Source organism: Chlorocebus sabaeus, chromosome 14 (genome assembly GCF_047675955.1).
Source record: "Chlorocebus sabaeus isolate Y175 chromosome 14, mChlSab1.0.hap1, whole genome shotgun sequence".
Taxonomy (NCBI): domain Eukaryota; kingdom Metazoa; phylum Chordata; class Mammalia; order Primates; family Cercopithecidae; genus Chlorocebus; species Chlorocebus sabaeus.
Window position 1 is genome coordinate 99,340,514 of NC_132917.1, and position 26,401 is coordinate 99,366,914.

The following is a 26,401-nucleotide window of genomic DNA, read 5'->3' on the forward strand; positions in this document are numbered from 1 at the left end:
TCCTGCTAGGAGAGACTGATGCAGAACGCTCCGGGGCCAGGCCAGGAAGTTGTGGCTTCAGTGGTGTTCAGCAGGGAAGCAGTGGAAAAAAAAGCCGCCTCTTCACAGGTTCATCTAGCAAGAGTGTGTGGCTGGGCCGGAAGAGGGGAGGCAAGCCGCTGATGGCCAGAGTGAGGCTGTGAACTTCAGATGACACTTCAGATGAGACGTTGCTTCACTCTGACCACAGCCGGGTAGTGACAGTGAGCGTGGAGAGAGGGATAAGGTATTAGGAGGGTCTGGGCTGAGGATGCGCTCCTAAGTGGCCACGTGCAGCTGGCGCTGGGGAGGTGAGGGCTGTGCCTGCCGGGAGAGCCGACAGACCTGGTGCTGGGCAAGGACGCTGGAGTTGGCGGCAACAGCAGGGGCTGCCCCGCCGATGAGAGAGGCACAGGGCTACAGGGGAGAGCGAGCACAGCACTGGCCCAGCTGAGCTGATAACATGGGCAAGTGACCTGTGGGGAGAGTGCAGATGTGGAGCCACAGAGTGGAGCCCTTTTGTGGTTGAGGCCACTGAGTGGCAAGACGAGAAGGGGCTGGAACAGCATCTGGAGGGGCCTCTGCCCCGGGGGACAGCAGGGAAGGCCAGAGGGAGCATCACAGGCTAGCAGGAAGAAGACAGGAGCCAGGAGGGTGTGGGGCGCTGCTGGACTCTGGATGTGTGGACAAGGAGCTGCCGGTGATCTCTCCCAGACAGTCTCACTGTGTTGAGGGCTGGGCCAGGGATCAAGGGGTGACGAAATGGTGCTGCCTTGGAAGGGCCCACTTCGTCCCGAAGACTGTCAGCGACTTGAGGGATGGGGCTGTGGGCAGGTGGGACACACCCTGGAGCTGCAGGGGCCATGGGAGTGCTCAGAGGCCTGAGGAAGGAGAACACACAGGGCTGGAAGTTGCAAGAGGACTGCAGAGTCCCCGGCCAGGTCCTGGAGCGGGCGGGCGGAGGGTGGCCTTGCAGGGAGGGAAGGAGGGAGGAGAGAAGGTAGGGACACGAATGGAGGACGTATGCTCAGGCTGGGCGGCCTCAGTCTCCCCAGTAAAACAGGTGTTCTTGTCCAACTCAACATGAGAGAGGTGAGCACAGAACCAGGGACTTGAGGGGAGTGGAGGTGACTGGTACAGATGCCGTGGAGCCAGAGAGCCTGGAAAAATACAGATGCCCGGGCCCCACCCCAGAGTGTGGTGGGCAGGGCCTGGGCATTAGGGTTTCAGAAACTCCCCTTGTGGAAACAGCCAGGGTGGTAAATATAACATGAAGTCAAGGTCCTGCAAGGATTTGGCAGCTGCAGGCCATCAGTGCCGCAGGCATCGGAGCTGTTAGAAGGCCTCCTCATGCTCTTTAGCAGGGGTTGGAGTTCAGACAGCAGATTTGTCACACACTCGCCACAAGCTGGGCCCCCTGCTACCCACTTTATGTGGATTTTCCAGTCTGATCCCCACAGCAGCCCTGGGAAATGGGCACCAGTTTCACACCCACTTGGCAGATGAGGAAACTGAGGCATGGAGAGCGAGTCTCCCCAGGAGCTGGGCCAAGCCCAGGCAGCGTCTTCGGACTGCTGTAGGGGAGAGGATGGGCCCACCCGCAGGGCCAGCCAGGGAGCAGGGAGGGAGCAGGGGTGCGCTGAGGCCGGGAGGAGCGGGAGTGCTAAGCGGCTGCAGTAAGTAGGAAGGGGGAATTTGTGCCTAGCGCCTTAGAGGGCGCCCAGTCCCCAGGGCTCCGGGAGCCGTTACCATAGGCAGTGAAGGCCCAGGGTGAGCGAGGCCTCTGGAAGCCGAGCAGCCAGGCTGGACCACGCAGGCAGGAACGAGCCGACTGGACCATGACCCAGGAAGCTGAGGCAGATGCGGCCCAGGTACCCCTCCCCGCAGGAGGATGGCTGGTCTCTGAGGCTGAGGAGATGGAGCCCACCAGTTGAATACCCCCAAACTTTGCGTGGTTCCTCAGTGGACAGGTATTCATTAAGGTAGGGGCTGCAGGGGCAGCCAGCGAGAAGCCAAAGTGCATCCTGGGAGGTGAGATGGTGCTGTCTACGCCGGGGGCATATATCCTGACCCGGCTAAGCTCCCCTCCTCTGGGCTCCCACAGCTTCCATCTCAGCTGATGCCAGCTTTGCATCTGTCTGTCTCTGGCCAGTCCCCTGACCGGCGTGGTGTGGAGCACTCAGCAGCAACATGAAGTAATTAGCACAGAACCTGTGTACACCAGGGCAAGGCTGTGTGGTGGAAACCAGGTGTGCAGTTAGATCCCAGATGCTGCCATGTACTTGGTTTGGCTTTGGGCCTTCCGGCGCTGTGTCTGGTTTCTTTAGCCGTGACCTTGAGGCTCTTCTCTTTGTCTTTAATAATCCCAGTGTTTGAAAATTCCAGAGTACCTTTCGGGAGTGGTTGATGTTTTCCTCAGTTTTGTCTGGGGTTTCTTGGTAAGGTGACCTGATGGATCTTCAGGCCCAAGGGGTCCTGGAAGGACCTGGAGATTGCCAGAGTGGAGGAGGAGCTGTTAGGATGTGACAGCAGGGGCCTCCCTGGGTCCTGCAGAGATGTGTTCTCCTGGCAGGGCCAAGGGCTCCCTGTGGGGGGCTGCGCTTTCCTGATCCCTCCCCAGGTTTCCAGGCCTGCTCAGTGGCCTAGACCCACTGCCCCAGTTTCTTCCACCCTGGGGAAAGTTTGAAGACCAGCTGGCTCCCCACTCCGACTCCCTGCTAACTCCCTCATCTGGGAGGGGTGCAGGAGGCTTGGGTAGTTACAAGGAGTCCTGTAGGTGGTTCGGTGGCCATTCCCAGCCCTTCAGAAGAACTGAAGGGAGATGAAGGAAATGTCCTTTGAAGGTGGCAGTAAAAGAAATCAAGTGCTCACCACACCAGCAGCCATGTCCTATCCCCAAACACCTCCATCCCTTCTTCAGCTGGGACCTTATCGTTTTACCACTGTGTGCCACGGCAGCTCACTTGGGTGGGCTCCCTCTGCCGGGGGTGTTCCTGGGTGCAGCACCCACTCCCACGGACTCCTTTTCTCTTCCAGGCCTGCCTCGGTCTCGCAGTCAGACGTGCCTGCCAGAGCTGCTGCGGTTCCTGGGTCAGAATGTGCACGCCCGGAAGAATAAGAACGTGGACATTCTCTGGCAAGCCGCTGAGGTACTGGTTATAGAGAGGAAAAGGAGGCTATCGCGGTGCCCACTACTGAACGTCATGACAGAAACGTTACAAAGCAGAATCTCCGAGGAGAGCAGAGCTGTCCACACGGGGAGAAGAGGGAGTCACTGAGAACGTTCTAAAGCTCTGGAAGAGACTGAACAGTTCACGGGTCCATTCCTTTGGGGCTGCCTGAATTCTGATAAGCCTGACACAGTCCATCTCTTGGGCATTTACTAGCCAGGCTGATGACAATTGTCACCCTCAGAAGCCTGGCGATCGATACCAGCTGAAACCACTGTCTTACTGCATCATTTAATAGGGTCAGAAGGAGGCCATGTGACCTTTCAGGTCTCTTTAAACCATCTTTATCGTTCATTGTGCTTCTGAGCTCCTCATTTTCCAAGCACTTACCCTGCTCGTATTTTTTTCTAAGTTTATTTGTGGAATTCCAAGCCACTGCTCTGAGCCTGGGTATCAGAGCAATTTCGTAGCTGGTCATTCATTCACCCTTGATGAGGGGTGAGGTTAATTCTTCTCCACAGCAGCATAACCTGCCCAGCGCTGGGACCTGGGCACACGTGGCCCCCAGTGGCATTGCCGCTCCCTGTCTGGGCCTGAGGAAAGGGAGGGTGAGCCCAGGAGGGAGGGGGCACTGCGCTGCCCACCGCACCTCAGCCACCACACCTTGTTACAGAGCTCGAGCAGCAGAGGGTCCCGCCCTCCACGGCTTCCCCGAGCAGCTCACTCTGAAGCGTGCCCCTCCGTCTTGTCAGGACTGTGCTTCTCTCAGCCCTGGGGTCTCTTCCACAGCAGCAGATGGTCTCAGCTGCTCACGGTGCGTGGCCGCCGCTTCGGGTTGGTTATTAGTCCTGTGTTCAAGCCGGGCTTCATGAAGCCGCACTTTGTGAACGTGCTGCACATTCTGGGTTTGTTAACAGTCGTGGCTGCTGATACCGTTCCGTTGAATTCAGCTTTAAAGAGTGAACATTCCCCTCCATCTTCTGAGTGCCTCAGCCGGTCAGATTTTATCCTTGTGGGAAGCGTGGGGTGGGTCGGTCTGCAGATCTCCCCTCTCTGGGCCAGGCTGCCCTCTAAATCTTTTCCTTCTAACAGAACACATTTTGAAGCACAAAGTGACAGGAAGTTCGGCAGGTTTCTCAGGCCTCATTTTTCAGGTATCCTCTTGGTTTTGGGGCGTCATCTGGCATTGCTTGCTCAGGACAGGCCCAGCAAGCGAGGTGTAGGGCAGGGAACACACTGGCTGCAGGGGTCTCTGCAGCAGGACAGAGGGGTCTCCCTACTGTGTTTTTTCTGGGGGGTTGCTAAACCCCCCTGGCCAGGCTGTGACAGCCTCTTACCTAAGCACCTTAAGAGATTCTGTGTGAAGAGCAAGCCTTTCCCACAGGACACGAAGAATACAGAGGGTGGCTGGGCTCGGTGGCTCACGCCTGTAATCCCAGCACTTTGGGAGGCCGAGGCAGATGAGTCACCTGAGGTCAGGGGTTCGACCAACATGGTGAAACCCCATCTCTACTAAAAATACAAAAATTAGCCAGGCGTGGTGATGCATGCCTGTAATCCCAGCTACTCAGGAGGCTGAGGCAGGAGAATCGCTTGAACCTGGCAGGCAGAGGTTGCAGTGAGCCGAGATCATGCTACTGCACTCCAGCCTGGGTGACAGAGCAAGACTCTATCTCAAAAAAAAAAAAAAAAAAAAAACAAGAATGCAGAGGGTGACACAGCTAGGTGTCTGAACAGTGGTGGGGGACTGGGGGACGTGCACTCACTGATTCATTCTCCTTAGAATACACACACAGGCAGCTTTACAGACAAGCGGTGCAGCGACCTTGTGCATGCTTTGTTTGAGAACTGTCTATTGCCATGTAATAGAAAAATCATTAAGTATAGGGACAACTGACCATCCCCTGTCACCAGAACAGAAAAGCAGTCCATCAAGTCCTGTATTTCTTGTTCCTGTAATGGCCTCAGGGTGTACAAGCATGAGTGTAGAGGTGGAAGGCTCTCAGAGGCCCCCAGTTGCATGGGTTCTCATGTTGTCCACTGAACCCCAGGCATTCCCTGGGGATAAGGGGTTGTGGGGTCTTATATCAGCTCAGGTCTGGTTGTGCTGCCAAATGAGATTGCCACAGATGTACAAGAAAAAATCACCTTGTTTCAGAGCTTGCTGGATTTGGTGACTGTGTGCCTAGGATTGTATCTAGTGGTGCAGGGAAAATGCCCTGAAATCTCCCTGTGGGGAGAGGAGGTGCACTCAAGTGGCCTTTTCCCAGTCCGGAGGCTGCCCTGCCCCCTACTCTGTGAGCCATTCCGTTGTGAGGAGGGAAGTGTGCTGGCATTAACTCCAAGACCGGGAAAGGATGGCGGGAGGAGGCCTGTGGGGCTGGGGGTCAGGAGGTGGCCAAAGGGCAGTGAAACTTCTGAGCTGCTCCCATCTGTGCAGGTGAGAGAGGAGAGTCGAGACAGTAGGTCTGTTCCCTACCTTCCAGGGAGACCTGGAGACCTGGCCCAGGACTATGGGCATCCTGAGAGTGGCTCTGGCTTCCCCAGTGGGTCATCTTTGCCGCTCTCTTTCCCTGAGGGATCAGCAGTGAAGGGCTGAACGTGACAAGAGGGCCCAGGCATGGTTTGGAAGGGGACAGCACACTGCAAAAGAGTGTCCTGTGGGAGAAGACAGGCCATATGAGGGATGGCAGGGATGACAGCAGGCCCACAGGCAGCATACTCCCCAAAGGGCTGGTGTCTGTAAGTGACTCGTTTCTGTTACCAGCTCTGGCAGGGCATGGAGTTGGGGAACAAAATGGGAGCATCTGGCCAGGCCTGGGTGCTGAGTTTCTGTCCCTGCCCTTCCTGGGCTGCTTGGGAGCCTCTCTCAGGTGTGAAGGGTGCTGCCTTTCTGCGGAGCCTCGCCTCCTAAGCACGGCCCATGTTTCTGTTGGCAGATCTGCCGTCGCCTCAATGGGGTCCGGTTCACCAGCTGCAAGAGCGCGAAGGACCGTACAGCCATGTCGGTGACGCTGGAGCAGTGCCTGATCCTGCAGCACGAGCATGGCATGGCCCCGCAGGTCTTCACCCAGGCCCTGGAGTGCATGCGCAGGTGAGTGCCGCAGCCAGGCCGCGCGCCCCGCCTGCCCCGGCCCGTGTAAACTGCAGATGAGCTGGTGCCCTGCTCCTGCCCGCGGGGCCTACCCTGCATGAGCCCCTTGACTCCAGCCGTCACACTTGAGTTTGACAAACCAGTCAAACTATTGGCACAATCAAATTCAGACAGGGTGCTCTTGTAAGGAAAGGTGGGGGGAAAGGGCTAGCAGGACTTTCTGAGCAGGACTGCCCGGAAAACCGGTAGACTGGTGGGCCAGCCAGGGGTCAGGCAGCTAAACGGGAAGCTGGGATGCAGCCGTGACGTGCAGTGCCCTGCTGGCCACCTGCCTGGCCGTGGGTGTGACTTCGGGCCAGTGCTTTCTCAGCAGGCATCTGCTGTTGTCGTCGTGTACATATTGATATCTGCACATTTCCAAACTCGAGCGAAGCAACGCGTCTGCAGGTTGCACCGGTCTGCTCCGCTGCTTCTCTAGCAGTCGACACAGTTGGCTGTCACGAGCCAAGTGTCACATGAGTGTTTTATCATGAGAGCTGTCCGTGTGCCCTGGCGACCTCACCCTAATGATGTTCTGATTCTGAGGCAGCAGGCGTGTTTGCAGAATGAAACCCGGAACTAAAAGTGTCTCCTGTTGATCGATGCCTTGTTTCAAGCACTGCTGGGCAGCCCCCTACCTCACATACCAAAAGAAAGGATAAGAAACCTGGTTTCCCGTCTCCTTCGATGTAGTCACCAATGCTGTTAAAGTCTCGTTTCCAACGGTCACTTCTACTAAATGTTCTGTATCATTTGTCCTCTCACCAAATTATTTAAAGTGTTCAATTCTCTTATCCTTTCTGTATGTTTCTGCCATTTGACCTTCTCACAACAATGCACAAAAGCAACGCGCGAGTCCCTGCCTCTTGATAAGCGCATTTTGTAAAAATGGAATCGTTTTGTCCCGTGTTGTCTTTCCAAGTTCATCCCAACCTCTCTGTGAAAGCTCGCCATCCCTCTGCCCAGGCTCAGGGAAGCAGTGGAGACTCAAAGACCCCTGCTCCGGGGCGCCTGTTTAAAATTTTAATTCCCTGGTCTGCTCCCCAGAAGCCTTGGTGCTCTTCAGGCCTGATGTCCAGTGTGACCCTGGTGCTGAGGGACGGCAGCCGCGCCTGTGCCCATTAGCTGCACGGGGGTGGGAGGGGACGTTCTGGTGAGCTGCAGACCTCCGCCAGTGAAGAAAGGAGAACGAAGCAGACAGGGATCCCTGCGGTGGTGGCAGCAAAGAGCAGGATCAGGGCGAGTCAGGAGCTGGCACCCCAAGTTAGGCACACAGTCCACGCGGAGACCTCTACTCAGTTCTTGGGCTCTCAAACAAGTTCAACGAAAACTAGTCATTCTGACCACCTCTGAACGCAGACCTCAGGAGACCAGTGACAAAGTGGCCCCAGGGAGAGCCACAGCGCAATGGCTGGCCTGCCACTGAGCCCGGACCTGCAAGGGCCCCGTCCGCCTGCCCCAGCCCACCTGGGTTGTGTGCTCAGGACAGCTGCTACAGTTACAACTGTTAGGATGCACAGTGCACAAAGCACTTTTTATAACTTTTAATCACATAAGGAATTGAAAATCCTTGTAGGAAAATTAGAAAATACAGATAAGCACCCCCACTAGTTCTTCAGAACCCTCCCCACAAAGAACCCCCAGTTTCGTGCTGTGAGCAGGTAGCGCTGCTGACGTTCGGATAGATTCTGAGATAAGAGACATGCGTACCTGCATCTGGGTGTGAGTACGTCCACAGGGGCTAACCAGTCCCTGCATTACACAGAACAGAAACACCCACATGCACAAGCAGGTGTAATTATATTTGCAATTAACAGTCTTGTGAGCATTTTTTAGGTTAATAAATGTAGACCTTCTCTCTCTTTTTTTATTTTTTTGAGGTGAAATCTTGCTTTGTCACCCAGGCTGGAGTGCAGCGATGCAATCTTGGCTTACTGCATCCTCTGCCTCCGGATTTTAAGCAATTTTCCTGCCTCAGCCTCCTGAGTAGCTGGGATTACAGGCACCCACCACCACACCTGGCTAATTTTTTGTATTTTTAGTAGAGATGGGGTTTTGCCATGTTGGCCAGGCTGTTCTCAAATTCCTGACCTCAGGTGATCCATCCACCTTGGCCTCCCATAGTGCTGGGATTACAGTTGTGAGCCCCCACACCCGGCCACTTTCCACATACTATAATTTATCCAATTTGCTGTCGTTTAATATTTAAAAGCTGTATGTGGTTTTCCAGCATTTTAATCAAAGGCACAGTGAATATCCTTACACATTCTCCTAGCCACATTGCCTTGGGTTAAAAAGTATACACCTTTGGAAGGCTTTTGCATAATTTTAGTACAGATCATCAAATGGTCCCCACAGTAGCCATTCTCCTGCCCGGTGTCCCAGAGTGCACAGGACACTACCCGTGCCGGGCGCTATCTTTCCTGTCACTCTCGCGAGGCTTCTGAAGCTGTAAGGGCTGTTGTTTCTCCGCATTAACAGTAAGGGCCCTGGGGCCTGGCAAAGGGAAGGAAGGCCCTTCCTCCTGTGGAACAGGCAGCATTCTCTCCACCCCGCCCTCTTCTTCTCTCAATGCCACCCCCGCCTCCAATCATGGATGTCTTCTTAACTTGCTTATTTATTGGTTTTCTGAAATCTCTACAGTGAACGTGTATTACTCTAATAGTTTTTTAAGAAGTTATACAAACAAAACAAAGCTGCATCCTACTTTACCTGTGCCTGCCCCGGAATTCTCACACCAGCCCTGGGGACACGGCTCGCTGTCACCTTGAGCCGACCCTTGCAGGTCTGAGGCTCTTGTCACAGCATTGGTTTTAAGGTGACTTCTGTCTTCGGTACCATCCCATGAGGGGAAGACGTGTACCTGTTCAGACGGCTGCAAGCCGAGGTGGCTGGGTCACAGGCTAGCAGCTCTGGCTGCTGGGGTGCCGAGGACCTGCAGTTTAGCGGAGAACCCCAGAAGGCAGCATAAACTTCCACCCTGCCCGTGGGTGGATGGGGATGTTTGGTTCATGGCTTTCTGGCTTGCATCTTATCAGACGGAAGAGTAGAGCATGCAGGTGGGGTGGCGGGGGGGCCAAGGTGGCAACCAGGCTTTTCTCCTGGAGGCCCAGGGTGACTGGTGGCCAGGGCTGTGCTGTCCATGTTCAGCCACCAGCCCTCTCCCCAAGAGCCCTGATCTGTTATGTTGGCCATTTCTGTGGTATAAACGCTTCTGCCAGGGCCCGTTTCAGCTCCCAGTGTGGCACCACTGAACATGGAGTTGGGAAGAGAGTCACACATTTGGCCACTGGGGTGCCCCTGCCCCCAGTCCTGGGGCTGACGCCCTCGAAGGAGGCCTTCCTGAGTAGCCACAGGCCCCCACCAGCCTGTCCTGGCAGGAAGTGTGGCAGCGGGCCAGTGCTCCGCGGCTTGGGAATCGCGCCCTCGCAGAACGGCACGTTCCAGCAGGGCCATGGGGCCTTCGGGCTCCTCTGGGAGAGCTGGGGAGGGCCCTGTGTGAAGAGGAACCCTGGGCCTCCTGCCTCCCCATCTCCCAGTGGAGCCTTCACAAGCGCCTGCTGTGTCCTCAGGCCTCTGATTCTGTGTCACTGCTGCCACTTGGCAGACGTCAACGTGCTCCCAGAGCCGTGTGGTGCTAGGTACCATCTCACCTCAGTGCAGTTCTTCTGCAGCACCAAAAGGGGAGAGAAGCCCCAAATTTCCAGTGTGACATTGGCTGGATTCCACCCTTGGGGATGCTTGTAGAACCCTCACGTGCAAAGATGGAAACAGCAGTTCGCTCGTGCCTGCACGGCTGAGCCTGGAACCCGAGGCGGGGCTGGCGGGGGCTCTGCGCTTGGTTGGTTGGTACCTGAGGTAAATGGTTTTCGTTTGCGTGGTTGATCAAGAGGCAGCTTTGGCCAAATCCTTTGTACCACCCCCTGCTCAGGCATCTGTGAGAAGGTCAAACCCCCAATGGTTCTTCATGTTCAGCTTGCTTCTCAGAAGTCCCTGTCTGTGCAGCATGTGGGAGCATGGCCGGGCAGCATGGAGTTGAGCTTGGCCAGCCGAGAGAGTGAACATGGAAAACCATTCGTTCAACCTACATGTGTTTATTTTCAGTAGATTGCAGTATTTTTTCTTATTTTCACTTCTCTTTCTCTCCTTTTTTTTTCCTGTGACTGTGCTGGTTTTGTTTTGGTCTTCCTCTCATACCCGTTTCTGCATCTCATCTTTTCTTTCTCTTGTGACTTCATTTCATTTTTGTTTAACCTTATCTTTTGGTTCTCTTCTTTATCCCATCCTTTTTGATAAAACCCATCGCATGTGTCTTCCTTCTTTCTTTATTTTCTTTCCTTTCCTTTTTCCTTTTTCTTTCTCCCAAACTTTTTCCTTTTCACAGCATTGGAACACGGGAGGTAGTCACCCAGAAGAACTTGAGCGGCCTGGTGCCCATCCGAGACTTAAGGCTAGACCCCAGCCTCCTCTGTTCCATTCCTTTATTGGCTCTGAGCCCCAATTTACTGATTGTGTGGCTTTTTCTGAGCATAGCATACCTGGTGACCAAATTGCGTTGCAAATGAGTATCATTCTGAAAAATTAATAAGTCACAAGAAAAACAAAAGTGCCAGAACATGTCCAGCCACCGTGCACCTAACTGGACAGAAGGAATGTGTCAAAGCGTGGTCTGCCAAGAAATATCTCATGCCTTACATTTTGACGTTTTGTTCTTCTGAACTGTAAATATCTGCCAAATTATTTCACCAAGAAGACTTGTTTGTTTAGCTCCTGTAGCATCTTCAGTGCTTGTAACATGTTCTTACGGTACCCCGTCACTACACTGTTTAGCTGGCCTGGAATTCCGTGTGCCACGTCTCCACCTTCTGATGTGCAACTATCTATCACCTGTACCTCTCATGTGCCCTGTTTCCAAGAGAAAGGAGTTCTGTTTGAAGAGAATTTGTATATTTGATACTATTCTTTAAGTGTACTGCTAACCCTTCCTTTCCTTTTGATGACAAACAAAAAGAAAAAGACAGATGCTTTATAACTGGCTCATCTAGAAAAACCTATCTGATAGGACATGCACTTTCTGCTTTCATTTCAAAGCGTAGTCCCTGAATTACAGTAGCAAACAGTTTGCAGAGTCCTACCATTTCCTTGCTTATGTTTGTTCTTTCCAATTAAGGATGACACAAAGCTGTGAATACAGTAGTACACTGTAGCAAGAGCCAGACACAGTCAGACACAGAAAGATCACCTACTGCATACTCCAGACACAGAAAGAGCACCTACTGCATACGCCACAGAAAGATCACCCACTGCATACGCCACAGAAAGAGCACCTACTGCATACGCCAGACACAGAAAGAGCACCTACTGCATACGCCACAGAAAGATCACCCACTGCATACGCCAGACACAGAAAGAGCACCTACTGCATACACCACAGAAAGATCACCCACTGCATACGCCAGACACAGAAAGAGCACCTACTGCATACGCCAGACACAGGAAGAGCACCTACTGCATACGCCACAGAAAGATCACCCACTGCGTACGCCAGACACAGAAAGAGCACCTACTGCATACGCCAGACACAGAAAGATCACCCACTGCATACGCCAGACACAGAAAGATCACCTATTGCATACGCCAGATAGAAAGATCACCTACTGCATACGTCAGATAGAAAGATCACCTACTGCATACCCCAGACACAGAAAGATCACCTACTGCATACGCCAGACACAGAAAGAGCACCTACTGCATACCCCAGACACAGAAAGATCACCTACTGCATACGCCAGATAGATCACCTACTGCATATCCCAGACATAGAAAGATCACCTACTGCATACCCCAGACACAGAAAGATCACCTACTGCATACACCAGACACAGAAAGATACCTACTGCATACCCCAGACACAGAAAGAGTACCTACTGCATGTGACATTAGATTTACTCTTCACTATGTAAGGATCATTCAGCTGGTTCGAGGAATTAATGCATATATTCACCAAAGGCTGTTAAAATTATATACTTTTATTTATTTTAAGGCAGTATTTTTCATTTAAAAATGGTATCTTTAATTGCAGATTAAAGTTCCAACGTCTTTTCTCTCTTACTAATCAAATATGATTGATAATCAAATCAAATCAAAGAAAAATTGCCAAAAAAAATGATCCCTGACTTGTGGGCAGTTGCGGTGGATGGAGCCGTGAGAGCGGCAGGCGCTCTGGTTTCTGCCAGTGCCCCTCAGTCCTCACGCGGCATTCCCTCTAACGCGATGAAGTGTAACCTTAACACCCATGTGGGGCAGAGGGTAACTGTACACCTGTAAAGGTAACCAAATAGATCAGGAAGAACTCCCCACACCCTGTGCAGGACAGGCAGCGGCTTCTATTTTCCAGTTCGTATTACGTTGTGCCCCCACTTTCTATCTCCAGCTGGTTCCCCATACGCTGTAGTTTATGAAGACGTTTTTTTTAATCAGGCCAGAAAAATGGGAATGAATTTAGAGAAGCTTGCGTTTCCAGAAACTTGACACCCACGCATGCCCAGAAATCCAGTCGACCACAAGAGTCATCTCTCCAGGACTCCCAGACCTTACCCCGGGCTTTCTCTCGTTCGGTATCGTCTCAGAGTCTGGGTCCTAGGAATCATAGAAGCGGTTAGCAATGAATGGCAAATGCTAGACTCGACACTTGACATTCTAAAGTGTAAGACCATCCTGAGCACCGCAGGCTCCCCAAGGCAGGCGGCACCTGTGTGTCACCCCATAAGTGAATCCACGCTTCTCCAAGTGCAGCGTGTTCACTTGTCTCTTCTAAAATAAATGAGGTGGCTGTTGTGGCATGGCTCCTGGCAGCCTTCAGTAGGGAGTCTCTCACCAAACGCCAGCTCCTGGGTGGTATAAGCTGTGGTAGCATGACAGTAGTCCCTGGGCAGCGTCCTCTCCAGCCTGTGATTATTTGAAAGGCATGTTTGCCACTTTCCCTCTTTCACATTGAGGCGTGCACTTCACCTGAGACCATCTTGTTTGCATTATTTGAAAGCAAGAAACAGAGTCCACAGCCTCCTCCAGGTCCCATTTCACAGCTTCCTGGTCCTGCTCCTGGTAATGTGGTTCCAGTGCCTGCAGTGGTGACTCACGCGCACTCCCACCTCCACAGCAGGGCTAGTGACTGGGCAGAGCCCATGGACAGAGGGAGGCCCTCTGACTGCAGACAGCACCCCTCCCTCTCCCAGGGCTCAAGGATGCTTCTGTGGCATCCTCTAGGGGCCCCTCCCAGGCCCCTGCCCCAGAGCACAGAGAAGCTGTGCCCAGGCCGAGGAGACCTCCCAGGGGGCCTCAAGGACACCACAGCCTGATCCTTGATTGTCACCACACCTTTTCGCCCGTGTGGGCTGAGAGAAATGAAACCAAAGGGAGCGAGATAAGGTTCTTCGTTTCTCTCCGCCAGGGGCTGGGTGAACATCAGTATACCGCCTGTGCGCTTGGAGAGCTACCAGAAGGACACCATGAGATTAGCCTAGGCAGTGGGCTGGTGTTGGCTTTTTAAAACTTAAAGTATTTGAGAAAAGAAACTCCATTGCTGTCCCTTTATGCTGAATTTTAATGTCACGAAGGCCTTTTAACTCATGAAATCAGGCCAAATACATATTCACAATCTTACTTGCTTTAGTGAGAAATAGGATGAAACAAAGGTGGGGAGATGATTCAAGAAAGGGGTCACTGACATTTAGTGATGGTTTTCAGTTGCTTATACAGTAGTAGCGCTGAGGCACTGTCAGTGTCAACCAGCTCCTGGTGTTCAGGGAAACCATGATCAGGAGTGGCTCTCTCTGGTTGGTCTTATAAAATTGTTGTGTAAGTTTTTTCAACTAGGGTGACAGTCACCATTTACACCTATGGCTTGGTTCCAGCAGAGATTTTCACACGATGGCCTGTTCTCCCTCCACAAAGTGGCAGGTGTGGCAGCCACGCCATGCTTGGCCACAGAATCACTAAGGTCCTGATGCCTGCAGATGAGTTCTCAAGTAGAAGACCCCACTGGAACCGGAAAACTAGAGGATTGCCTAAAATTACCTGTCATTTGGGGTGTCCCTTTTAATTTTCATTTCAAAAATGGATGCCCTTGGGAAGAAATAATTTGTTGATACAATACAATAATCATGGAGCTTTAAAATAATTAAGTCCCTCTTGCTAAAATCTATCTAAGACCACCTCAACATCTACCATTGATTCCTAAAAAGTAGGCAGCCAGTGTGATCAGTGGAGGTGTCCTGCCTTAGGGCAGCAGCTTGGCCCCTGCAGCAGGAAGCCCCCGTTAGCACAGGCTGCCCTCGCCACCTCTGCACACCTCGCCCCGGGGCCAGCTCATCCGCACAGGCAGGCGGCAGGATGACTGTCGGCTTGTAGATCAGCCACATCAGCCGGATTTTGCAAATTCAGACATCTGGGGGAAAGTAAATACAATTTGATTTGAAACCTACGTTGAAATGGAAGTATAATCTTTATTATAATTTCACGTCTGATGTGTTCAGCCAGCTAAACTAGGCACTAGCTCCTTTAGCATGTAAATAAAAGATAACGTCAAAGTTCACAAATTATTCTGCCTCGCGCCTCACGGCAGTTTAGTGTTTACTAGTGATAGGTGGTTTTTAAGCAGTTTGTACGTTTCTATATAAATGGAGAAGCCATATCTGAAGTAGTTCATTAATGTAAGAGTTTCCAAAGATTAAAGGAGATTAACTGTATATAAGAACCTATAGCTTCTGCTTTAAGTGGAAGTACGTTTTTGATTACTGAATGAATGTTAGGCAAACATGATTGTTCCTTACTCCAGGGGGCCTGCTCTTGTGGCCTAAGTGTTCAGCTCAGATGACACACATCTAGCTGAGGCCTTGAGGCTCTGTGACAAGAAAGCATATCCAAGTTACCAAATTAGTTATAACAGCCAGGTGGATACTTTTCTAAACTATCGGAGCTTAGCTTTTGAATAAAAATTACTGTCTTACCAAAAGTATTTTACATGTTCTTGATAATGAGACTGTCATTTTCACTTTAAAAGGCTTGAGCAATTGCCACTAATGTTTTTTTTAAATGCATGACATAATGGTCTTCACACAATTTGAAGTTTTTTAAAAAATCACTGTTTCTTGGTAACTGCAAATTTTACATCTCATAAGGGGAATTTTGTACTAAATTTGATAACTAGTTGATTTCACTGCTAGTCTTAGAACAGTATAAACTATCAAGTTATACTGTGCTGTGGGAAGTCATTTATGTTTAAAATCGCTTTTGCCAGTTAGTTTTATGTCTACACCTGAACATTTCCCAGAGAACTCCCCGGATGTGCTCACTGAGCAGGTGAGGCCACCTCACGCAATGTTTGTTTTTGTCCCCTGGATTGCCATGGCAACCCTCCATCAAATGCAGCTGGGGATGTCGCTGGTAGTGAGTTATCTAGGGAAGGGTACCTGTGGGCTCTCACTGGCTCAGTGGCACCTGTGCAAGAGGGAACACATAGGGGCAGCCCATCTGTGGAAGGGTGACTGGCTGCTACCAGAACTCGGTGAGATCCCTCTCTCATAACATTCCAGCCTTGATTGCCAGGCTGCTCTGCAGACAGTGCATGAATCCACTGGATTACCTGGCACCCAGAACAACTGTCCTCCGGGAGACAGCAGACCAGAACAGCCTCCCTAGCCAGCTGGCTTTGCGATCTGTTGAATTCTGCAAGGAAAGTCAGCATTTTGAATTCGATGTGACTACAGCTCTTGCTAATATAGAAAAGTACAGCTCTTTAAAGCTCTGAAGTGCAACTTTAGTAAGAGTAGTAGTATTTCTCTTTCCACTTCATTTGCTATGTAAGAGAATCTTGGAACCACAAGTTATGGTAGAACCCCAAATGACTCAGACGTGAGCTACATGAAGCTATTCACTTGGAAAACATTTGCTTCCACTTAGCTTCAGTGCTGCTTTTAGGAACGCACAACTCACAGCCCCATGCAGCATGTGTCCGTCTCTGTGCTTCTTAGTTGCCTTGTTCAGAAACCTGCCATCTTACGTATGTATTTGTTGTAAATGAGTCCGGCACCCATTTAAATTAATCTTTTTTTTAATGTTATGAAAATAATCAGTTCATTTCATCTTAGTTTAAGTCTTTTCTTTTTTCCTTTTTTACTGCTGTCATTTCTTGTGCTTGTTTTTTTCCCCAGTGAGGGTTGTCGAAGAGAAAATACAATGAAGAATGTTGGAAGTCGCAAATATGCATTTAATTCCCTGCAGCTGAAGGCTTTCCCCAAGCATTACAGGCCTCCCGAAGGGACTTACGGAAAAGTTGAAACGTGAACACACGGTTTCCTCTAATTAGCTGTTACATAATAAATGTGGGTACCCTCTAGTGTCATATATGAATTCTTCAAGAAGACCCGAAGGATTGGTTTTTATTTTTTGTGGTTTTTTTTTTTAAAAAAAGAAACATTTCACTAAAGAGTTTCTGGAGCATGTTTTTTGTTTTTTGTGTTTTTTTTTTTTCCCATTGGAATCAATAGGAGGTAATGTTTGGCTCAATAGTGTGGACAGTAACAACTGCCCATTTCAGTAGCCTTTGGCTGTAACTACACAGATCTCATCAATAGTTACCTACATGAATCAAGCTAGGTTTGTCCGAAATGCTAGAAGACTTTTTCAGACGCCTACTTGCTCACTTATTTTTCTACAGAGTAACTCAAAAGTGACCATTGAATTACAATCCACTTTGTAAAAATCTGAATGTAAAACAGTAAATAATAAATTAAATAATTGGATCATAGGCAGACCAATAAATGTGATTTGGGGAAAGAAGGTAGCACCATCTCATGCAGTGAGAATAACGGGTTCTAGTGAATTATCCTATCTACACCACCACCTGAAGAAGTTGAAAGAAAGATTGATAAATCAACGGGAGATAAGACTTGATTAGAAAGTAACACCTGCAAGGTACCCCACACAGTTGGGGCCACTCTTTTTTCTGTCCCTCATGAGTTACAGAACAGGGAGTCTGCTGGAGACACAAAGCCAGCAGTAAGGTCCCTTTAGCCTGTCTCCTATTCTCTGAGGCTCCCTGCCTAGGCTCCCCCACGCCCAGAGGACACAGCTCCCCTTCTTCTCTAGATGTTAATCTAGGGCTTCAGATGTGGCATGTCAACACTCCCATGGGGAATTTATGACCATAGAGATAGTAGAAACCTAAATATTTTCGGAAAAATTTTTTTTTGCAGGATTTCCAATTCATCTTCGAAAAGACAGTACAATCGTGTTTGAACGTCTGATAAAAGTGTCTTATTTTTAGGTTTGCAATAATTGTTACTTTCTTATTCTCATTCTTATGTAAGATGACAATTGAGAAACAGTTGAAATTATTCTCCTCAAATGAGATTTTGAAAGGGATTTATGGGCCATAAAACTTAGGAATTTCATAGAAAATTGTGTCTGGTCATCTTTTATAAGATGATGATGAGTCTTATCTGCACATAGCAGACTTTTTTTTCTTAGGAGTTTATATGTTTTATTGATTCTGTTTATGATGTTTACATGTTCTTGAAAAGGTTGTAAAAGAAATATATATGGCACATATTAATGATGCTGATCCTAATGATTTGTGAACCTCTTAGAAATTCTTATGTCTAAAAACCTAGAGATTCTTCTGGTTCCTTTAGAAACATGTAACAAACTTGGGCCAGGGGTGCTGAGGCATGGGGAGGACTGCTTATTGGCAGGAACACAGAGGGGGAGGGCATCTGGTAGGGGTGGAACTGGATGACCTTCCAGACCCACTCCTACTCAGAAGTCAGCACGCAAGCAGAGCCTGCTGTCTCCCGATGCTTGCAGGGAGGAAAATGTCTGTGGAGGACACTTTCATGAAGGATGAAGCTCTCTGCCGCTCCCTCAAAGCTGGGTTCACTGTGGCAGGCAGGAGGCCAAGAAACTCCTGCCCGCCAAACCCACTGCACAGGTGGCTGCTGCTGGTGTCAGAGTCTCCTTTTTAAGTGTCAATTTCTGTTCACAGACAGTTCGTTTCAATATGGCTGATTTACCCTTTCACCTCCCCACCATCTCATTTAATTGGTAAATTTTTAGTTCCATCTTTTCTCATTTTAACTTTAAAAAAATCTCCTTGCTTTTAAAAAATACAAGTATTACTCACATAGTTTTCAGATCTTTTTTGTCTGAAGAGCATTAAATATCTGCACTTATCAAAGGGAATATAGCAGATGTTGATCATCTGTCAGCAGTTTTGCATGTGGCACCTTTATACGAATTATTTTCCCAATTTTCGCTTTATGTAATGGGTCACCATAAAACTGTAAGACTTGGCAAATGCTGTAGAAAAGGTTCAGGTTTCAGGATTCTCTCTGAAGGCATCGTTCCTGGGCGTCCGGCACCTGCAAGGCTGTGTGTTGCACAGCCCTGGAGGCCAGCAGCTCCTCTCTAGGAGTCGTGAGTTTTCAGAGATGCAGGGAAGGCAGTTTTATAGGTTACCGTAAAATAGAGGTTCCGTCTGTTCCATCCAGTGTTCCTTACAATGCCTCCCCATTTAAAAAGAAAAGAGATCTGTGGAAAACCGGGAATGTCATGTGGATTCTGTCAGAGCTTCTACAGAGCACAGTTGCCTTTAGTTTCCTTTAAAGATGTAAAAATATTGTATAATACAGTTTTGTCCCTACGCAATTGTATTTGCCAAGCTTAGTGCATTATGATACCTTTATTTATTTGTTTTGGGCAGTATTAATATATATATAAACATACAGTTACTGTTTTATATATTCTTAGGTCATTCAAAGCCATGTATGCTGTAAATGTGCTAGTCTTTAGAATGACACATAATAAATAACTGACAAGATATTAAATGTGGTCTTGCCTGATTGATCCTATTAGGAGGACTAGTTCTATGTGACCAGCCTGTGACGGGACCGTTGTTGGGCATTGCGTTGAGAGCTCGGGTGCTGAATACGTATGTTTGTAAACAGGGGACCGTGGGAGACTTCCATTTTATAAGCTTGTTTCTGCCTAATCTGAAGCAGAGGGGCAACAGGGTCGAGGACTTTGGGAGCGGCCAGACCAGGTCCCAATCCAGGTTCTGCCCCTCACTAGCTGGTGACTCTGAGCAAGTTGCTTGACCTCTCCAAGCCTCCGTTTCCTCATGTGCAAAGTGTGGACAACAACGGTACCTTCCTCATGAGGAATGTGCAGCGCGCCTTGGAAGCAGGTGTTCGTAAATGGTAGCCATTGTTGTTACCTTTCCGTCCGCGAACATGGATCACATCACCTCCGTGGGTAACCCAGTCCGTGTTGTATGACTTATCAAAATGCAGTTCCACTTGTATTGATAGTGACCCTGTTCATCGTCACCAGGACTGCATCTTGCACCACCGTGCCATCTTCTAGGCACACACGACCCGTTATCTCCCTTGGAAAAATTCCTCTCAGTGGAAATGTACAATTAAAGAATGATTGAAATGTTTAACTCTTGGAGTTTTTAGTATTATCAGACTCCTAGAAATTTAAGCTACCACCAAAAGTAACATGTGCCTTTTCCCTTTATTCTCACTGATGGTAGCAGTGCACCTCGTTTCAATGTCCATTGCGTTGATTACTGTGAACACTGAACATCTTTTATACCTTTATGATATTTCTATTTTTGTGACTTCATTGGAGTGTTGGCCTATTTCATATAGATTGTTTGTAATATACAATGTATTAACCCCAGTCCTATGTTGCACACTTTTTAACCTATTTGTCAGCTGTCTTTTGGTCTGTGGTAGGGGGTTATACAATATTTTAAATGGTTTATATAGTCACATAGACCTGTCTTTCATTTTGATGCTTGTTCTGAAATGGAGTCCTGGCTTCACCATGGAAGGTGGGACATATGGGGCAGCCATGTCCTTGTGGGCATGGTGGTGTGGCTGCGTGCCCACGACGAGGGGCTGGACTAAAGTGCTCACTGGCACCTTGCTTGGTGCGTGGGTCGTGCTCAGTTTAATATTATTAATAGTTTCTACCTTCACTGTCGTGTCCCAGGATGATTTTTCAGCATTTACCTGTTCTTATTTCTAGGATGTTTATGGTTTTAGTTCTGCATTTAGATCAATCCATCTGGAATCATCTTGGTATCAGTCCTGTGTTGTGCTTAGAGTATGAGGGTCAGAGGGAATCCCTCAAGGCCAGGCCTAATTTTGCTTCTCTTTAAAGTCAAGCCAAGGAGAAGACATGTCAGGACGCCCAGACATCAGCCACCGTGAGCTGCTTCCTGCCCTCCCTCCCCATGCCATTCCGCGCTTTGGTTTCCTGTTGAGTCTCTGCTTAGTAGATGACTTGGCACAGTCTGGCTGCCCAGATCTAGGGGAGTTGTCCCAGGGAGGCTTTGCACTGGAGGAAGGTAAGAGGAGCTGGAGGTTGGGGCTTCCCGATCTGTAATTTTTCCGAGAACAGAAGTGATTAGCCTTGGGGGAAAGTTACTTCGTTATATGTTGTTCTACTGGGTAACCTCCCTCTGTTCTCTACCAGCATCACCCCGCAGGTTGGCACCATTTTTGAATAGAGGCTTCTCGTAGGATCCTCAGCAGTACTGAGTGCTCCTCGTGTTGTAGTAATGAGCAGCAGATCTCTGGTCACTCTGAAGGGCTGCCAGCCTTTCTCTTTTCTCAAGCCTGGGGGAGAAGAGCTGTTCTGTGTGTAGGGGTGTTGGGAACACATGGACAGAAGGAACTGGCCTCACGTCCCATCGTGCTCCTGGGATGGCTCTTCTAGCACCAGCACTTCCTCCTGGCAGGCAGGCCCTCACAGAACTCTGCATTTGGAGATGGACAAACTGTCTTGTCACTTGCACCCCAAAATGTCCTCCTGTACAAGCCCCTCTTAAGAGCTGATTTTCCTAAGTTGTAGTGAGGGCACTGCTGTGCTGTGCACAGGAGGAACCCCAGCCCAGAAGCACAGGCTCCGTGTGGAACCTGCAGAGATGGCAGTGATGACAGAACCAAGGGGGTCAAGGAAGGTTGGAGAGGAGTGGGCAGCAGAAAACAGCTCAGGCTGCCTGACCTGGCCCCCGGCTGCCCACGAGGGCCTCCGGAGAGGGGCAGAGCTGGCTTATCGGGATCCGTGATGGTTTTTACACTTTTAAAAGTGCCCTCTTCTCAGAGACCCTGGTTATTTCCAAAAGTAGGAAGTAATTAAATTTACAGTGGATAAAATCCAGTATTTGAAATCAGGAAGACAGAAAAAAAAAAAAAAAAAAAAAAGCAAAATAGCATCTCTTTCTGAGAGGTGTATGCTGACCAAAAAGATTTTTCATTCCTGTGAACACCGAGCAGCGCAGCCTCTGGCAGAGACAGGAGAGCTGGGCTGTAGAGATAGAAACTTGTGTTTGGCAGCCTGTCTGCTCCCAATAGGGGCCCTGGCCGCAGCTGACCTCCTGATGCCTTGCGGACGCTAACTGTGGGTACCAGCCAGCACAGTGGACATCGGCCCCAGGATCAGTCTACGATTTGTCTGGTGGCCAAATGGTGACTTTTAAGTGGGAAAAACTGGTGGGGGCTTCACCGTGCTCTGCAGTGTAGTGGGATCTGTGAGCTGGCCTGCACAGGCACTCCCTCCTCTGCCAGGGACACCAGGGAGGCTTCTCCAGCCTGAGGCTGCACCCTCCGTACAATTCCACCCCCATCCTGTGCCAACAGCAGGCAAACGGAGAGTAGCTTGGTCTTGTTTTTATTAGCTATGGCTCTCTAGGCTATGACGGGGCTCCCAGGGTGCAGCCTCAGAACGCCCATACTCTCTAGACCCCTCCACCGCGCCTGTGTCTTTGCCATGACTTCCTCCTGCACCAGGCCCCATGCGCCTTGCAAGCCAGTCCAGGCAGGTCTTTCACACTCTGTTGTCCCACGTAACAGAAAAAGCTGAGTAGACAGGGTAGGAAACATACTTCTGTCCCCATGGCTCCAAGGAGGATGCCTGTGTTAGGTAGATGGAGAGACACAGCACTTCACTGCTTCCTCCTCCTCGCCACCCGGCCCTCCCTTGGTGTCTGTGGCCTGACTCTCTCCTGGTGGTCCTACGTCTCTGACCATCCCTCCTCACTCTCAGATTTGCTGTCGCCCACCACCTGCCAGTAATGGCCTGGTGTTCTCCTGGGTTCCGTCCATAACTTTCTCACTTAAGATGCTCTTCCTGAAAAATCTTACACATTCCTGTTGAACAAATGGTCACTTATATGCTAGTGATGCCTAAACTTGTAGGTCCATCCCAGACTCTCCCCCAAGGTCCAGATTGCCTATACTTGCAAGCACTGTGCCTGTCACTTTGCCTGTGTCATAGTCATCTCAAACACAGCGTGCTCATGCCCCTCCTCTTCCACGCTGGCGGATCTCCCTCTAATAGATGACCTTGGGGTCATTTTCTCCTCCACATCCCGTCAGCCACTGAGACCTGTATCTCTTGAGAACCATCCCATAATTTCCATCCATGCACCCCCAGGCCTGGTCTGTATCCCCTTGGATCTGGACCTCTCCTGAACATCCTCACCCCTCCTGTAAGGCTGGTGTTAGGTCTGCCTTCCTCTATGGTGATTTCTCCCCACAAATGAAGTTGGCCCTTTCAGAAAAAGTTCCTCTCCTTCAGTGTTGACTGTGACGACTGTATCATGCATATGCTGTCCACTGTCAGCCCCCTCTGTATTCACAAGAGCAAGTGTAATGCCTGCCGTGAAGGAGCTAAAGTTTGTTGAATAAACAGATGAACAGATGGTGGTTTTGTGGTGGTCAGCTGAAATCTTTCCTGTTTCAGCACTGGACCACACTGTTTTTCTCTCTATGTAATCAGTTATGCTAAACACATCCCAAGGAGCCAAATTCAGAAGGTCAAAGGAGAAGGCAAATGGCAGAGTGTGGTAAAGGGGCTAGTGAGAGGGTCTCTAAAAAAGGCTAAAATTACAGGGGGTTCAGGCAATGTTATCTTGATCTGGATGGCCAGTTACATGAGAGATTACTTTGTTCTTAACATACGAACATCCTATTCACTTTTCGGTATACTGGTTATGTTTAACAGTAAAAATTAAATGTTAAAAACCCACCATTGTTGAACAATCTCCAAAGGAAATTAAGGAAACAGTTCTATGTACAGTAGCATCACAAAGAAAATTCTCAGGAATAAACAACCAAGGAGACAAAAGTTTTGTATACTGGAAACAAAATTTTGCTGCAAAGAAATTAAGGATGCCAATAAATGGAAAGACATGTTGTGCACATGGATTGAAAGACCTAATATTGTTAAGATGACAGTACTATCAAAAGTGAGCTACAGATTCAATGTACCCCCCTCATCAAATTCCCAACTGATTTTTTTGTGTGTGGAAATAGAAAAATCCATCCTAAGATTTACATCGTATCTCAAGGAATCCTAAGTAGCCAAAACAATCCTGAAAAAGAACAAAGCTGGAGGTCACATACTTCTTGATTTCAAAGCTTATTATTACAGAGCCACAGTAATCAAAATAATGTGGCACTGGCATAAATACGTACAGACAGAAGTGCAGAAGAGAAGAGCATGCCCAGAAATAAACCCTGGCATATATGGTCAAATGATTTTCCACAGGACGCCAAGACCATTCGATGGGGAAAGAACATCTTTTCAACAAATGGTGTTGGGAAAACCAGCTATCCTTAGGCAAAAAAATGAAGCTGGACATTCACACCATATACAAAAGTTAATTCAAAATAGATCAAAGACATAATTTAAAAGCTAAAACTCTTAACTCCTAGAAGAAAACACGGGAGCAGCTTCATTGGAGTCGGCGGTGACTTGGGTATGACACGAAAAGCACAGGCAACAAAAGTAAAAATAAACTAGACTACACCAAAATGCAAAACCCCTGTGCATTAAAAAAAAAAAAAAATGGAAAGGCAGCCTACAGAATGGGAGAAAATACTTGCAAATCATGCATCTGATAAGAGGTTAACATCTAGAATATACAAGGAACTTCAACTCAACAACAAAAGAGCAAACAACCTATTTTTTTAATACCCATCTACCACCTTAACCATTTTAAGGGACTGAAAATGATTTAACCCATTTGAATGACTTAACCCATTCAAAATGACTTGAGACATCTCTCCAAAGAGATATACAAATGGCCAAGAAGTACATGAAATTATGTTCACCACTAATCATTAGGGAGATGCAAATTAAAACCACATTGAGATACTTCACACCTATTAGGATGGCCACTGTTTAAAATTAAAAAAACAAAAAATAAAAAAAAAACAAGTATAGGCAAGAATGTGGAAAAGTTGAAATCCTTGTGTGCTGTTACTGTAGACTACTACGGCTGCTGTGGAAAACAATACAGCTGATCCTGAAAAAATTTAAAAATAGAATATGTGCTCCAGCAATTCCACTCATGGGTATATACCCACAAGAACTGAAAGCAGGGTCTCAGATATCTGTATACCCATATTCACACAGCATTATTCACAGTTACGCAAAGGCACAAGCAACCGAAGTGTCCACTGACAGATGAGTAAACAAAATGTGCCATATACATACAATTGAATATTATTTGGCCTTAAAAAGGAAGGAAATTTTGATACGTACTACAACATGGATGAACCTTGAGGACATAATACTAAGTGAAATATGCCAGTTAAAGACAAATGTGGTATGAGTCCACACGAGGCACTTACTGTAGTAAAGTTCATAGAGACATAAAGTGGAATGGTGACTGTCAGGGTAGAGAGGTGGAGGGGTGGTGGGGTCAAAGGGGAATCGTGGAGATTGGTTGCATAATTGTGAATGCACTCAACTCTGTTGAACTGTACACTTAAAAATGGTTAAGATAGTAAATTTTATATGTATTTTACCACAATTAAAATTTTAAAAATAGATTACAAATAAAGGCCTTAAAAATTATTTTTTAAAATGAATCACAGACTTACATGTAAGAGGTAAAACTGTAAAACTCTTAAATGAAAAGAATAAATTTCCATCAGCTTAGATTAGGCAATGGTTTCTTAGATACACCAAAAGAAAAAAATAAATTGTAATTCACCAAAATTAGAAATTATACTTCAAAGGATACCATCAAGAAAGTGAGGAGACAAACCACAAATTGGGAGAATCTGTGAGTCACTTATCTTTAGGCGACTCGTATCTACAACATACAAAAAACTGTTACAACAGTAAAAAGAACTGAACTGAAAACTGGACTAAGGACTTGAATAGACGTTTCTCCAGACATACAAATGGCCAATAAGCGCATGAAAACATGCTCAAACATCATTAGCCATTAGAGAAATGAAAGTCAGAATCTCAAGTGGGTAGCACTTCATACCCAGTAGAATGGCTATAATCAAAACATGAATTATAACTGCTGGTGATGTGGAGAAACTGGAACCCTCAAAGATGGTTGGTGGAAATGTAAAATACTACAGCTTCTGTGAAAAATTTTGGCAGTTCACCAAATGTTAAAGTTGGGCCAGGAACAGCGGCCCACGCCTGTAATCCCAGCACTTTGGGAGGTGGGAAGATCACCTGAGCCAAGAGTTTGAGACCAGCCTGGGCAACATGGGGAGACCCTGTCTCCACAAAAATACAAAAAAATTAGCCGGGCGTGATAGCACGTGACTGTGGTCCCAGCTACTCAGGAGGCTGAGTTAGGAGGAGCCTGGGTGAGACTGCAGTGAGCTGCAATCATGCCACTGCATTCTGGGCAACAGCAGAGACCCTGTCTCAAAAAAGAAAGTTGGAATTATATGACCCTGTAATTCTGCTCTTACGGAAACATATGCTCATGCAAAATTTGTTCACCATTGATCATAGCATTAGTCATAATAGCCCGAAGTGGAAACAGACCAAAGTGTGCCAAGTGATGAATGGATACATAAAATGTGGTACATCTATACTGTGGAGTATTACTCAAAAATAAAAGGTAATGAAGTACAGATAGATTCTACATGGGATGAGCCTTGAAAACATTATGGTAAGTGAAGCCAGTCACAGAAGGCTAAATGTTATATAAAAAGTGGATTAGTGGCTTTTAGAGGCTGAGGGGGAA

General features: G+C 48.3%; 1 protein-coding gene across 9 annotated transcripts in view; it reads left to right on the forward strand.

Moving 5' to 3' along the window:
• INPP4A (inositol polyphosphate-4-phosphatase type I A) overlaps positions 1-19,822 on the forward strand; it is a 146,113-nt gene extending 126,291 nt beyond the window's left edge. For 4 of the 9 annotated variants that reach the window (XM_008008106.3, XM_008008100.3, XM_038004177.2 and 1 more), the window contains 3 exons: positions 3,055-3,167; positions 6,128-6,282; positions 16,533-19,822. In XM_008008106.3, the coding sequence (XP_008006297.2) occupies positions 3,055-3,167; positions 6,128-6,282; positions 16,533-16,665 (401 nt within the window). In that variant the 3' untranslated portion in view covers positions 16,666-19,822. The other 5 variants (XM_008008095.3, XM_008008101.3, XM_008008097.3 and 2 more) reach the window with 3 other exon arrangements.
• Positions 19,823-26,401: the final 6,579 nt, after the last annotated feature.